This window comes from Bos mutus, chromosome 10 (assembly GCF_027580195.1).
Source record: "Bos mutus isolate GX-2022 chromosome 10, NWIPB_WYAK_1.1, whole genome shotgun sequence".
NCBI lineage: Eukaryota > Metazoa > Chordata > Mammalia > Artiodactyla > Bovidae > Bos > Bos mutus.
In genome coordinates this window covers 46,872,421-46,888,413 of record NC_091626.1, presented here as the reverse complement: position 1 = coordinate 46,888,413, position 15,993 = coordinate 46,872,421, and the positions used below count along the sequence as shown (strand labels likewise).

At 43.3% G+C, this 15,993-nt stretch overlaps 1 protein-coding gene across 1 annotated transcript in view; it reads left to right on the top strand.

The window, feature by feature from the left end:
* FBN1 (fibrillin 1) overlaps positions 1–15,993 on the top strand; it is a 265,235-nt gene that overhangs the window by 198,128 nt on the left and 51,114 nt on the right. Inside the window, exons 40-45 of the mRNA XM_070377862.1 lie at positions 70–195; positions 1,415–1,537; positions 2,260–2,418; positions 5,703–5,774; positions 9,260–9,385; positions 13,089–13,211. Of these exons, the coding sequence (XP_070233963.1) occupies positions 70–195; positions 1,415–1,537; positions 2,260–2,418; positions 5,703–5,774; positions 9,260–9,385; positions 13,089–13,211 (729 nt within the window). The remainder of the gene's footprint in view (positions 1–69; positions 196–1,414; positions 1,538–2,259; positions 2,419–5,702; positions 5,775–9,259; positions 9,386–13,088; positions 13,212–15,993) is intronic.

Here is a 15,993-nt window from a genome sequence, read left to right as displayed (position 1 = left end):
TGTGCCCCTTGGAACTTCCTTGAGTTGATTTACAGTGCTAAAGACATGCTGCTGTTTTCATCTTGATAGATATTGATGAGTGCCAGGAGCTTCCAGGGTTGTGCCAAGGCGGGAAATGTATCAATACCTTCGGCAGCTTCCAGTGCCGCTGTCCAACGGGCTACTACCTGAATGAAGATACCCGAGTGTGTGATGGTAAATGGCCCTTTTAGAATGATAAGTTCTTTCAGATATTGAGAACTGACCTCAAAAACCAGCGTACAGTTAGGCACCAGGAAAACTGAGACGCTAGCAAAATGTCTAAATGCCAGCATGGCCAGGTAACTATGCCACAGATGTGGCAGCTTGCACTCATACTAGTGATGTGGTATGTTCAGCATACCCTAAATCTCCCTCTTTTCATGGGAAAATTGGAGTGTTTGTTATCTTGAACCATAGTCCCATTTATGCCTACAGTGAATTTTCCATTCTCTTCAGAAGAGCCATTTTTATTGGAGTAGCCCAGGTCTCATTTCAGTGGCTTCTATATTCTGGGCGATTCTGGGCTCCTCGTCTTGTCCTTTACTACTCATCATTAGTACTCAGCATTTAAATGAGCCTCTCTTCCGAGGCAGCTCCTTTGGTTGTATGGTGTAAGTGATGACTCCTGTTCCTCCTGTGTTACTGAAAAGATGGAGATTATTGACTACTGTTAGCTTTCAGAGCATGTGGACCACTGACTAGTGTGGGGAAATGCTTTTCATATGTATATAGGAGTTACACACTGATTAGGGAAGAGACCTTCTTATGTCCTGGAGGAGAAATATTCCTCTGGTTTTCCAAAAGGCTTAATAGGTGACCTCACCAGTGACAACCTTGTTGAGTAGTAGTTGAACATCACAATGTATACAACACAGCTTAAGACCCATAGAGTTAACATAAATTAGAATCAACACCTGTGTTTGAAAATGGGGAAGGATGCATGATATACCTACTTCTGCAGGCTTATCTTCTGTGCTGTCTTACCATTGCACATTCATGAAGCCAGTGTTTGATGGCTTCAGGTTATATCAAATCCTTCCTGAGATTCTGTGAGCATATGAAGGACATAGTTGTCTTTCTGAAAGATATTTAAGAATTATCATTTCTCCACATTTCCATCGCTGCATGTGTTTGAGGATGTTGTACACTCATTTATTAAGAACTCACATCAGAAGGTACATTTTCCTTTTCTAAAACTCTTTTCCTGGAAATGCACACATCAGCACAGGCTAAGGACACTGATGAACGAAACATCCACATTTCTTATCCAGATTGCAAAGTGCCCTGAGGATGTTCTCTTCCACTATCAACATGTATATTGACCCCTGAGTCCCAGACCATTCTAAAGAGTGAAATTTCTGTATTCACATACCACTTTCTTTTTGGATTGTAGATGTGAATGAATGTGAAACTCCCGGAATCTGTGGTCCAGGGACATGTTACAACACTGTTGGCAACTACACCTGTATCTGCCCTCCAGACTACATGCAAGTGAATGGGGGGAATAATTGCATGGGTAAGTCCCAGCTTTTCTTTATAAAGCATGTTCGGTCCTCATCTGCAAAGAGAAAAAGAGCCTCCAAGCCCAGCAATTCATCCTCAGTGTTATGTTACTCATCAGAGCGAGTGCTGCTACCCTTTGCCTCCTCCCCTGTAAACCCTAAGTTTGGTCTTTTCTCAGCACCTCGTGTGGGCGGTTGGGAGTTTTCTTTAAAATGTAACGTTGGAAAATCCCAAACAAAGGTTTAATAGTACTTCTTTTGTTTGACTCTGGGTGTATCTTTATACAATGATATTTACAGCACTGACCTACAGTATTAAAACATCATGAGTCGGAAATGAGAGAATCACTGCCAAGAGAAGTGGAGAATTGTTACTAGGAGACTGGGTGGAGAGTCATGTAAAGTTTATTAAGGCCACAGCTACATAATGACTCAGTTCCGTGGCACAAAACACCAGGGAATATATTAGGTTGGCCCAAAAGTTCGTTTGGGTTTTTAGTAAGATGTTTTAGAAAAACCTGAACAAACATTTGGGCCAACCCGATATTTCTTAAAGTCCTTTTCCTTGTGGCAGCAGAGGTAGATGGAAGGTTGAGAGCCAGCTTTTACTGCTCTTATCAAAGTCAAGTTACAATACAGTTCAAAAGAGACTCCTTCCTTGAGCATCTCTGTTAGAATCTCCCTATCAGGATTTCCCCAGAGCATCACCAGTCCCTGCCTTCCTCCTCTCCTCTAGATATGAGGAGGAGCCTGTGCTACAGGAACTATTATGCTGACAACCAGACCTGCGATGGAGAACTGTTGTTCAACATGACCAAGAAGATGTGCTGTTGTTCCTACAACATTGGCCGGGCCTGGAACAAGCCCTGTGAACAGTGCCCCATTCCAAGCACAGGTGGGTTTTAGTTTCGCCATTACCAGAAAGATAACTTGGTACCTTCCCCGTGAATTGTTGGAGAAATGAGTCTCAGCCAGGGGGAGAAAAAGGGTGCATTGTCTATCTTCATAAAGAAAGATTAGCTCACAAAGGCAAATGTTGAAATTCACAGTTGATCTGGTCCTTTCAGCCGAAAATTGAGTCATAAAATATATTTTCCAGTTTATTACACAAGTTCTTTTACCAGCCTGTAGACTCAGCATATCACAAAAATATAGAAGTTGTTATTGTTAGGGAGTTTGCCATATAACTTAAAGTCTGGAAACAGTGGGCAAAGCAGTTTGACAAATAAACCATATTCCTATATTGTTTACTTACTTATTACCATCAATTTTACTTATTCATAACTAATCTTGTTCCAAAAAGAATTCAAGATGGCCCACAAAGATGCATATGTAAAATAAGAAGGCCTAATGCAAATGGAAAGCATGCATAAGAAACTCAAAGCAAGGGTAATTAATACACAAGATCCAAGCTGGGAAGGCCTGCACACTTGCCAGTGATGAGCAACAGCTTGGGCGCTACACCTTCTAGAGCTTATAGGAAGAGAGAGATGATCGAGTCTAACAGTCTCAATGACCACAGAGCAAACTCAGAACTAAAGAAAAGCACGACTCAGGGACCTCCCTGTGGTCCAGTGGCTAAGACTCTACACTCCAAATGCAGGGGGCCCAGGTTCCATCCCTGGCCAGGGGCCTATTAGTAGACCCCACACGCCACAACTAAGAGTGCATGCTCTAACTAAAGAGCCCAGACCCCCAGCCAAGATGGAAGATCCTGTGTACTGCAGCTAAGACCCAGCGCAGCCAAATTAAAAAAGAAAAGCACAACTCCTTGATATACAGAAATTTCTTCTTATATCCTCATACAGAAAAATCTATATAATGTTATCTATTTGAAAAAGGAAAGAGCCAAATTCATATTCTAAGAGTAAATGAAGCAAAAACTTTGGTGCAGTGTTCTTATATGGGAGATGATATATATCATGATGGTGTCATTTACTAATGATGATCTAGATCATCTTTATGATTTTAAAAAATTAATTAATTAATTTGCCTGTGCCAAGTCTTAGTTGTGGCATATGGAATCTAGTTCCCTGGGATCGAACCCAGGGCCCCTACGCTGCGAGTGCAGAGTCTTAGCCACTGGGCCACCATCTTTATGATTTAGAGTGAACAAACTGCCATGCAAAGTACTGATCTGAGAATTGTGTAGTATCTACTCCATTCCTCACAGCGATATGTAAAATACCCAATCTATTCTCTGGTGCTAACTGACAATGCGAAAAAACAGAAGATTCTTTTTTAGTAAAATGTACCATTTCATCCACTGCTTCCTCCAGAAATAATGTAATAGCTATCACTTAGAATTACAAGTTGTTTCCACTCTGCAAGATGTTGTTAGACCTGGGTTTGGCAAACAAGAGCCTATGGGCCAAATCCAGCCTGCCTCCTATTTCTGTATGGCCCGCAAGCTAAAAGTAATTTTGACATCTGAAAATTTTATGAACTTCAAATTTTAGTAAATAAAATTTTATGAGAATATGGCCCCACTAATTTATTTACATATTATCTATGGTTGCTTTCGTGAAATATTTGAGTAATTTTAACAAAGACTGCACAGTTTGCAAAACCTAAAATATGTACTTTTTAGCTTTTTAAGAAAATATTTGCTGACCCCGATCCTGACCGTTGGCCTTCAAATCTTTTATTATCCATTGTTAGTGTTGTCAGTTGCACGGTCATGTCCAACTTTGAGACCCCATGGACTGCAGCACGCCAGGCTTCCCTGTCCTTCACCATCTCCCAGAGCTTGCTCAAACTCGTGTCCACTGAATTGGTGATGCCATCCAACCCTCTTGTCCTCTGTTGTCCCCATCTCCTCCTGCCTTCAATCTTTCCCAAGATTATATATACATAGCTGTCATTAAAAAACCTGACGGTTACCCACACTTGATGTGTGTGTATTTACAAGTAAAAGTATATGTACATGTGTCTCTGTATATTTGTTTTTTTATTATATTAAGAAATGCATTTATATTTTCATAAACTGTTTTATTATAAAATGTACATAAAATTAGTTTTTAAATTGGATTTTACAAAGATAGATATCCTAGTATTTTTGTTTTTTATCTTGATGCACCATTGTACATACGTTCCCTTTCAGACCACTATGGAGATCTCTGATAACAACTGTCGTTTACTTTCAGAAATATCTGTCTGAGTTCTAGGTATCTGCATACTCTTAATATAAAATGCAAGAGTTCATCTTCACGTTGAATATTGGCCAAATCCAATCATGGCTTTTCATTAGCTATGCAGTCTGCACACATTTTAGGAGTCCCTGAAGTTTGGATGGTCAGTGGAGCTGGTGTGACACTTGTTGGACGTGAACACTCATAGATTAAGGAAAGAAAGCACTAGGAAAAGAACATGCTATGTTTTGTTTAAAATACTTCCAGAAACCTTTTACTAATTTTCAGTAGGTTTACCCATAAGGGAGTGGCCATCTTGAGCTTAAATTGATACCATGCCATATCAGTTATACTCATGATCAAGAATTACAGAATCTCAGAGTTAAAGGGAACCACAGATGACATTTAGTGCATCCTTAATTAACAAGTTTGATGAAAATTCATGTCAGGGGGAAAAGGACAAAGGGTCAGGGGAGGGAGAGGGAGTAAACAAAAGAACTGCAGCAAAAATAATAATCCAGCTCCAAAAATTAGAGTAATGAGGTTCAGTTGGTTGTTTGACATGAATGAGTCATTAACAGACCTGAAATCAAGAATTTAGCTACATTTGCTATTGTTATCCCCAGTCTGCCAAGGAAATGGCTTTTGTACACATTCGTTAAATCCTAGATTCCTTAATACAGAGTGGAAAGAGGCACTCAGACCAGTCCCAGGTTTCAGAGCTGAACAGCATCCCCATAGAAACCCAAATTCCCTCAGGCAAGCTCATACAAATGAGTGCATTTGATATAGAGACCTCTGCTTCAGCCTCAATATTACGTCAACATGAGGTCACTTTTCCTTCATCACTTTTCTTAGGGACAAGGTTACACCATCTGTAGAAATTCTCAATTTTTTTTTTTTACAAAGGCCAATTTATTTTAAATTCTTCCAAATACAGGTAAATATCTTTTAAGAATGTTTTCCAAGTAATTTTGTTCAGCTCATTATTGTTCTTCGCCTACGCTATTCCCACCCCGCTTACCCCACCTTTGCTCAATCACTGCAGATGAATTTGCTACACTCTGTGGAAGTCAACGGCCAGGCTTTGTCATCGACATCTATACCGGTTTACCTGTCGGTGAGTTACAATGCCATTATTGCAGCTTTTTGTCTCTGCCTTTGTGTTAAGAAAAGGAAGTACACGCTGTTATTTTCTCAAATTTGCTTTGTTTCTTAGAAGGAAAAAGCATTAGACAGTGCCATTTACCTTTATTGAAATTTTGATTCTTCGTTTGAAACAAATTGTGCAGACACCCTGTGTAGCTCCACCTAATTGGCAGCAGCATTTGTTGGTCATGATTAAGGGGACTGGAAAGCTTTTCACAAAATCACAATCAAGCTTCGTTAAACCAACCCTAGGCATCAACAAAAAGAGAGATTCTGGGAGTAAAGCCAGTTGACGTTTGATTTGACTATAATTCCCAATCCTTCCGTCTGACTAAGACAAGAGTTTAATATGACTGTTCATACCAATCCTTATGTGTGGGTTGTTCATATAAAGCCCTTTTCGTGGAGCAGTTTTATCTCATGGGGAATCTCCACAGGTCATCTGCTTTGGGATTTTTAGATGTGAAATATAAAAGTCTTTCCAATCGGAGGCCCTGTCTGGTAACTGGAGCAGAGACCACTGCAGTGCTCAAGATGCTTATGTGAGATTCAGAAATACTGCACAGCGTTCAGCCAGTAGAAGCAAGGCCTTTGTGGTTTAAAACCAAATAACATAAAAATAGATGGAAAGCCATTGCATTCTCCGAGTTTTTCCCCAATGTGATTTATACGGATCCTCAGATGCCCCTCTGAATTCTGAGCAATTGTGTCTAGTAGCAAACATCACCATTTGGTCTGTTCCACCTTATTGCTAATAAGTAAACTGAAATCCACATCAGCCTTTCCAGTGACCTTGTTTAAGAAAACAAGGGTCTGGTCCAGCAATCAGCCGGGCTCTCTTTGTGCCAAATCCATATGGCTCCGCAACCTAGTCAACATCCAAAGAAACTTCATGGTTTGGAAGGAAAACCTGCTAAATGACATTGGCATGAAACACCTGGCCCCAGCTGCTTTGTTTTTCCCCTTCCCAAAACAGATCTTTTCATCTCCCTAGACTCTCTGATCCGAAGATAAGTGGTCTTTAATAGTAGTGGTTCTCCATGGACGAACCAGGCGTGTACCCCAGCAAGGCCTACCCTCCAATGTTGGCAGCAGGCAAAGACTCAAAACAGCATTAAGAGCATCCACTAATAAAGCTGGAAAGGCCCCAGGCATCCTTAGGCCAAACGCCTTGCCTTACAGTTGAGGGGACAGAGGCCCAGACAGGGAAGGGGACTCAGCCGAGGTCACTTGGCTAATTAATAACAGAACTGGGATCAGAACCCAGTCCTGACTCACAGCTTGCTTTGCCTCTAGCTCTTGAAAACTGGAAATGTGATAGTTAGCAGTATACTTATTGTTAGCAAATTCCAGCATGACAAAATATTTAGATGACTGAGAAACTTTGTTTTATTTAAGCTTTCTACTCTCCTTCTGAAAGGTCTGAAGATTGTTGGCATATAGAACTCATTCGTGTGGGGTTAAAACTATAGCAAGTTTATTAATCTTGTCTTTAAGTATAAACTTTTCCAAGTTGAAGTTCAAATGGAATCCAGACAGGAAAAGAAAATATAATTTTTAATATGTGCTTTTGCTATGTTGTGCCTAACAATGGCTAGAAATTTGACCCAGCCTGTTATTGTTAAACTTGATAATACATCACTTATATTTAAAACAAATGAATGTGAACATAACACTTCATGTTTTAACCCGTACATAGTTCAAGAATGTCTGAATTTTTTTTTTTTTGTTTCTTGCTGATGATACATAGTTGTGATATCTTTGCCTCACTTTTTAACAACATACATGACAAATGTGTGCAAAATCTAAAGCATAATTACTTATATTCAAAATAGAAATATACCCTTTGATATTCTAAGCTATTTTTTTTTTCATTAAAGAGATCAATTTGTCCTAAAACAAAATCAAGCCCTTTAGAAAAAGGTCTAACATAAATCTGTGGCCTGTGAACTTTCTCCTTCAAAGCAGATTGCCTTTGGGTATGATTCTTCTGAAAATGCAGCAGCTCTTGTGGGTTCCACGAAAGTCAATGGCCATGTTACAACTTGGGCAAAGTACCTGGCAGAGGCTCCTGACTCTGGCATGGAAAGAAAAGTATCTCAACAATAGTATCAGAAACCTAATGGATTGGAAAGACCAAAACTTTGTATCCCCTCCCAGCTTCTGAACTGTTTTGTGAAACTGCACAGGACTGGTAGAGGGGCCCTCTGGGATAGCAAGTCCTTCAATAATGGTTTTGTGAAGATTGTTTGACTGTGGAAGAGCATAAGGGAGGAAGGGTAGCCTGCTAGCAGATTCCTGGGATCAAATCTACTTCCTGGTGGCTGTATGGTCTTTGGTGAGTTCCAGCCTCTGACCTGTCCTCAGTTCCATCACTTGCATCAGGAGGATGGTCAGAGTGCCTAGAGACCATCTCACAGGGTGGCTGTGATGATTTGGTAACTACATCCAGTTAAACGCTTGAGAAATACACCATGTGTATAGCAGGTGAGGCACCGTACCATTGCTGCCACTGTTGCTGTTATTATCCTAGAGGACACTGAGTGGCTGAGAGTTCAGAGCAGGTCAGGCAGAGAGTGGACCCGCCAGGCTCGTGAGGAGACCCGACTTGCCCACACGGCTCCCTCGCCAGCTTGCTTTAGCAGCCGGGGCCCTGGCTGTGCTCTCACTCCTACTTCGGTCCTGCTTTAATCCTCATCAACTCCACTTCCAGGTGTTGGTTCTTAATCAAATGTCAGGCAGCATACCAGGGGCCAGTAACACCGTGGTGCAGCAGCCAGCCCTGGCCCCGGGCCTGGGGAGGCCACAGTCTACTATGACTGTCCTTCCTCACTTCTGACTCTGTCTACATGGTCAGCCTGGGCCCAGCTTACCTCCTCAGACCTGACTTACTTCCTTAACTTCCTTACCAAAGCCACGCAAAGGAGGAGCAGGGCGTTGAGCTGAAATTTGGAAGATCAGAGTTGGCTCTGACCATGGGATCATCTTCTGTTCTTCAGCAGCTCTTTGCCCCCATCCCCACCAGCCACCACCATACACTTGGGGTAGAGAGACCAGGGACTCTCGGCAGTCGCTTTCATTCTGCTCCACTGGTGCACAGGGCCCAGTGGGTGCAAAATCTCCTACCTGGACAGAGCTAATGTTTTATAACAAAACCAGAAAGACAGATGATCAATGAGATAGACATAGGAGTGTCTGACAAGCGGCCTAGTGATCTAAGTTTGCTCTTCATTGACTTCCCCCACTTCTATCACCACCCGGCACATGCATGTACATGCCAGGCACATGCATGTACATGCCAGCACACACACACACACACACACACATGCACTGTCTCTTCTTTGGCTTTAAACCTTACACAGAACTAGTTAGAAGCAGCCAACTTTCAATTCCAGTTTACCCTGCCCAGGGACCACATGCCAGGCCATCAGTCACACGTGCTTGCTCTGTTTCCAGATATCGACGAGTGTCGGGAGATCCCAGGGGTCTGTGAAAACGGTGTGTGTATCAACATGGTCGGCAGCTTCCGTTGTGAATGTCCAGTGGGCTTCTTCTATAATGACAAGTTGTTGGTTTGTGAAGGTAAGAGATGTTGCTCTGTATCACATCCAGAAATAAGCCAATTTTACAACACTGGAATTTCAGAAATTCATCAAACTCTAGCTACAGTGAAGGGCACCCTGTGGATCAGCAGACATTTCACTGCCAAAAAGAAAATTCCCTAACTCTACTCCCAGTGCGCAAAGCAGGATGTCCATTTCCCAGTCCTCTCCACTGCCCCCTCCCTCAACACAGAGTGTATTAGATTTCCCAGCTGATATGAAAGAGCCTTGAGGTCCTAGGTGTGTCCAATGGATGGCTATTGTTTTACACAGCTTGAAAGTGAGCACGAGTGGTGGGCAGTCATCTTGAGTTGAATCTCAAAATCAGTGTTCTCTTCCAAGCGGAGCCTTTGCTCCTCCCCAGTGAAAACACGGTTAATGCAAATATTTCAAATGCATGAGAGAATTCCAAATGGCAAGAACAGCAAATTCGATTTTATACGAAGAATGTTGGCATGCGTGCAAAATGGTACTTTTTTCATTTTCAAATTACCTCCCCTTGCCATGTGTATGTACTGTGATTCTGCGCATTCCTCACCGCACTTCATATTTTTCCGACATCTGGGGAAGATAGTGTTCTTTTACATTTTAGTAAAAGGGACGTTGCTGGTTATTAAATATACCATGGGCCCTAGGACAGCTAGAGTAATTTTCTTATTTCATACTTAAACTCAGAGCCTCTAACAGAGTTCTTGTTCATGTTAGAAAGGCTTATTGCTCCTTAGAGCATGTATTACACCATATAGGTAAACATTTTAATGTTAAAAAATCTTTTTCTCCTAAACTAGGGACAACTTAGAGACCACGAGTAAAGTTATAACCCCGAGCACAGGCTTGTTAAATTCTCCTCACCAGGCTTTCTGTTCCTGTGGCCAAGTTGGCAAGCATCCCTTACTCTGCCTGCTGTGTGGGGGGACTAGAAACAGGGGACAGCTATTCCTAGCCTTCCTAAAGAGATAGTCATTTGGGGGCTTTGGTTCAGGCCCCGGGCTTCTGGAGACCGTCAAGGAACAGGTGTGGGGAGGAGGCAGAATGTGGAAAAAGAGAAGAGAGCCCATAGCAGATGACCTGTGGTGCGAGGGGCAGCTGCCTGCTCATCGCCACTGTCTCCCACCTCTGGTGCATGCCTAAGGATGCCTGTCCACTTCTGTGGCATCTCCCCTTCTCTTCCATTCAGAGCTGGTCACTCTACCCAAGTGCCTCTTTGATACGTATCTCTGCTGAAGCTGCAGCCCTTGACCAGAAACCAGAGGCATGGCCACCCATGACCACCATGTCAACCTAGACCTTGTCACACCCTTGATATTGAAAACCTACAGCTGTACCCGTGGAAGGCGGCTCGCTGTCAGGGTAGCGTTTGGCTACCCTGACAGAGATTACAGAGTGCTCCAGCTTTTGGTTTCCGTTTCATAGGATATCCATCTTCAGGGTGAATGTTTAATCCAGGGTCAGCTGCTTCCCAGCACACTCCTAGCTCTCAGACTCAGAAAAGGAAGGTTGATTTAGCACATGCCTCATCCAGACTGCAGTTGGAATGGATTCCAGAAGTGATTCAGGGAGGATCTGTGTGTCTGCTCTCCCCCAGCATGCATAGGATCAGATGTTAGGCATCTGAGGCATCAGGGAAACGCTTGTCTAGGACACCGTTTGGCTTCTCCAGCTACAGAAGCTACCCTCTGTGTTTCTCTACACTCTTTATGAGGAGCAGGGCAGGCCTGGTGGGTAAGGTGGTGCTGGATCCTGGGCCCTAGTAACCCATGGTGGGCATACTCTGCTCCTGTATGAGACACACACCCCATGTTAGACAGATAGGCCCACTGACTGCCCACAGTCCTGAGGTTTTCCCACCACAGAGCACGTACCTCGGAGGCCTAGGTTGGTGTATTTGCCGCCCCCTAGTGGGAACTTTGGCTGAGCCAACTTCTGCATGAAACCCCAGCACTGGTGCTGAGAGCTGACTTTCACCTGTGTTTCTGGCTGCTCCCTATACTGGATTTAGACTGAATTAGAATGCTTGGAGAAGGAAAATGGCAACCCATTCCAGTGTTCTTGCCTGGAGAATCCCAGGGACAGGGGAGCCTGGTGGGCTGCTGTCTATGGGGTCGCACAGAGTCAGACACTACTGAAGCAACTTAGCAGCAGCAGCAGCAGCAGCAGAATGCTTCATAGGAGCAGGGGAAGACAATATGCGTTTTGCCCCATTGGTATCGCCTGGACTGAAGTATATTCTGCAGTGCCCTAAAGCGAAACTGAATTAGATGGCTGGTAACATTTTTAAGAGATAGGCAAGCAACTCCCCGAGCATAGGCAAAGCTCTGGAGCACACAATAGCCACTTTATTCTTTTCTTTAATAGTGAGCATTTGGTTATTTTCAGTGGTTTTGTGTGTAATCTTTATGTTAAGTTTCCTAGATTTGACTGCCATGTGGCAGAAATTTAAGCAGGAGCTTCTGCAGCCCTGCAGCTCAAAGCACCTTCTGCGGACCCGTGGACCAGCATCACTTGGGAGCTTATTGGAAGCACAGACTCTCAAGCCACTCCCCTGACACACTGAGTCGGAATCTGTATTTCAATAAAATCTTAAGTGATTTAAACGCACATCAAAGTTTGAGATGCTCTGCTCTGCAGGCCCTACAACAAAAGCAACCTGACTGATTTCCCAACCCCCCTGCACTTTGAGCAAATACAAGACTTCCTAGGATATTAGTCTATACTCTTATCAAATGTGGCCCTTGAGGCTGAGATTCACAACTTTTTCTAGAGATTAACATAATTAGAACCTGTAGATGATAATAAATCCAGTATTTGCATTTATGAAAAATATTAGTAAAGCAGGAAAATTAGAAAAGCTTTCCATCTTCCAATGTTTGTTCAATAAGTGAAAGTGAAAGTGAAGTCGCTCAGTCGTGTCTGACTCTTTGCGACCCCATGGACTGTATGTAGCCTACCAGACTCCTCCCTCCATGGGATTCTCCAGGCAAGAGTACTGGAGTGGGGTGCCATTTCCTTCTCTAGGGGATCTTCCCGACCCAGGGATTGAACCCGGGTCTCCTGAATTCCAGGCAGATGCTTTAACCTCTGAGCCACCAGGGAAGCCCAAGAAAATATAAATCTGTGTTGTGTGAGAGCCTTCATTTGCCTTTGTTACCAAGTCCAGGCTCAACCTGCTTGCCGCACAATAGGCCAATAATCAGGAGATGAGGTGTTGAGGCAAGAAATAGCAACTTTGTTTGGAAAGCCTGGCATCAGAGAAGATGGCAGACTAGAGTTTAGAGTACCATCTCATCAGGGTCTGGATGCCAGTTTCTTTTATAGAACAGAGGGAGGGAGGGAGGAGGTGAGGAGGTAAAGTAAAAAGCCCATACATCTTGCAAAATATCTCCTGGTTTGGCCAGCACTGCGGAGAGGATGTGTCAATTTGCTTTTTCCTGCAGTCCTTCACAGGTGGGCAGGATCAGGGTATTTCTCTGTGCACTGAAATTTTACCATTCAGGCAGAGGGGCAGGATTCCCCAAGGCAGACCACTGTGTCTGCTTGTAGCTATAGACTGATTATAGTAACAAGAGCAAAGGAAACAAAGGTTCACAAAACAGGTCCAATGCAAAGTCAGATTTTGTTCTTGCCTCTTGCCTGTTGACACTGGATTCTACTCTCCTTGTAACTCAGTTCTCTCCTGCTCGTAGACATTGACGAGTGTCAGAACGGCCCAGTGTGCCAGCGAAACGCAGAGTGCATCAACACCGCGGGCAGCTACCGCTGTGATTGCAAACCCGGCTACCGATTCACCTCCACGGGGCAGTGCAATGGTAAGTCCCCACCTGCAGGCGCCTACCCGATGGGCCAGCCCCAACCAGCTGCAGATCCCTGGATTTCTTTGGGATGGTTAAGATTCAGACTTCTGTGTTCTAGTAACTAAACTGGGAAACAGGAAAATTGTTGAAATGCTTTAACATTTGGCTTTTTTCCTCTTTAGAGAGGTGATTTTTCCGAATTTGCCTCCCTGCTGCCCTGCTGCAAATACCCACTCCCACAAATGCACACAGACACACACACACACATACACACACTCCCTAACTGGGGCTATGTGCTATGGTTAGTCACTCAGTCATGTTCAACTCTTTGCCACCCCATGGACTGTAGCCCACTAGACTCCTCTGTCCATGGGGATTCTCCAGGCAAGAATACTGGACTGGGTTGCCATGCCCTCCTCCAGGGAAGCTTCCCAACCCAGGCATTGAACCCAGGTCTCCTGCATTGCAGGCAGATTCTTTACCATGAACCCAGGTCTCCTGCATTGCAGGCAGATTCTTTACCATCTGAGCCACCAGGGAAGCCCAAGAACACTGAGGTGGGTAGCCTATCCCTTCTCCAGGGGAACTTCCCGACCCAGGAATCGAACCAGGGTCTCCTGCATTGCAGGCAGATTCTTTACCAACTGAGCTACCAGGGAAGCCCCCCCTACCTGGTATTTAGGACCAAATACTTTTTTTTCCTTTTACCTACTCCCCCTTGAGTGGGTGAGGTTTTCACCATCCTAGCCACATATACCAACTCTAGACAGCAAAGCTCTCCTGAGCTGGGCTGGGTTAACCTTCACAAACCAAGCAAAAGAACCAACAGTATTATCTTTTTTCCTTAGCATCTTATAGAACTGAGGGCAGCAAACTGTAACAGCGTTTTATTTGCGATGTCACCTACAGTAAAATGAGAAACTATTAGAGGTTAAATTTCTTCAGTGTTCACCTTTGTCAGGGACATGGTAGAAATGAGAAGGATGAGTATGTCACCAGCTTACAGTGACAGTGAAGTTATCCCTGGTGGCTCAGCAGTAAAGAACCCGCCTGCCAGGGCAGGAGATATGGGTTTCATCCCTGAGTGTCAGGAAGATTCCCTGGAGGAGGAAATGGCAACCCACTGCAGCATTCTTGCCTGGGAAATCCCATGGACAGAGGACCCTGGTGGGCTACAATTCATGGGGTCACAAGGAGTGGGACACAACTTATCAACTAAACAACAACAGAAAAAGTTGTTAAACATCTGATGGTATTTTGTAGCCAGTGGTATCAAAATGAAAACACTGGTGTTTCAACCCAGCAGCAAAGTAACACCTCAGAATGATTTTCATGTGAGTTTTTCAGTAATTATAAACCATTATATATTTAGCAAAGAGGTCAGGAACAACCTGTTGTTTTGCCTCTAGTCCATTTTACAAGGAGTTTCCTGGATAGTTTATGCATTTGTGAATCAAACAACACCAAGGAACATGGTCAGATTTTCCATGGATTTCCTTGTGCACCAGTGATTAAGTGGTAGGAAGTACACTGCTCTCCGTAGGGCATTTTGCATTGTTTTATGAGACTTTGGTGGGAAGAGGGTGTTAATACCAGAACAAAAACTCACTTTGAGAATCAAGACTTGTTTTGGGGCTTTAAAGGAACATGTGCAAGTGTTTAGCTTTTTGTCAACAGAACACTTGTAATCCACATATTAACAACAACAACAAAAAAAACAGGACAGGAAAAGTGAGGACGTCTCTGATAGGAGTCACAATACCCTCATGAAATTTGGCATTCATACCACTTCCCTGCATTTTGCTCTTAATTTGCATTTATTTGGGACTGGGTGAAATAACTCCAATCAAAATAAGGAGTTGCTGATAATATGGAACGTGTAGTTTCACACCATTTCACGTGAGGCGAGATGTGGGAAGAACTATTGTAAACGTCAAGACGAGATATCCAACCAGGGCTTGGCTGGGGCTTACGTCCTGTCAAATCTTTTTTGTAGAGTACTAACATAAATACTCTGGATAAAGCTCATCCAGCGTTAATCAGCAGTAAGCATCGTGAGGGAGTACTGTTTGTAGCCCAAGCTTTGTTTCCCTCATTCAATGAAATTCTTACAAGAAAGGGAATGTACTTGAGTTTGAGTTTTGCAGTTGTTCAGCCTCTAGGGCTGAAGACTTCACTCTGGAAATGTCTTCACTTACGTCCTACTTTTGTTTTTTATAATTATCGCTTTTTAATCTTTTTTTTAATCTTTTTGACCACATCATGCGACATGTGGAATCTGTTTCCCAGCCAGGGATCAAACCCATGGCCTCTGCAGTGGAAACACAGAGTCTTAACCACTGGACCTCCAGGGAGGGCCCATATCTTACTTATAAAATCTCTTAAAATGTCTTTAAATACTATTCTATACATGGCATTTTTCAGATGTAAAATATTCCTTTCTTCCTGTGTTTAAGATGAAAAGAACTAAAATTTCCGTATCATAGTAAGATTTTTATTTGAACTTTTAAGTACATCATTTCACCAGCTGGCCATAATACCCATGTTTCTGAGACCTGAGAGAACAGGTAGGTGTCTAAGCCAAGGTTGCTAGTCTGACCTCAGGAGCTAAGTAGTGAGAGCAGAGGCAGCCACTCCTGAAATGCCTTGTCCAACTAAAAACATACTCTTCCCAGCTATTTCCTTATGATTTCCTCTCTCTCTGCTGACTATGTGGGTGTTTTCCCCCAATACTCTGTTTAAATCTCCTATCTCAACCTCATACTCTTCTGGGACTTTAAATCCTGATGTTTGTAGA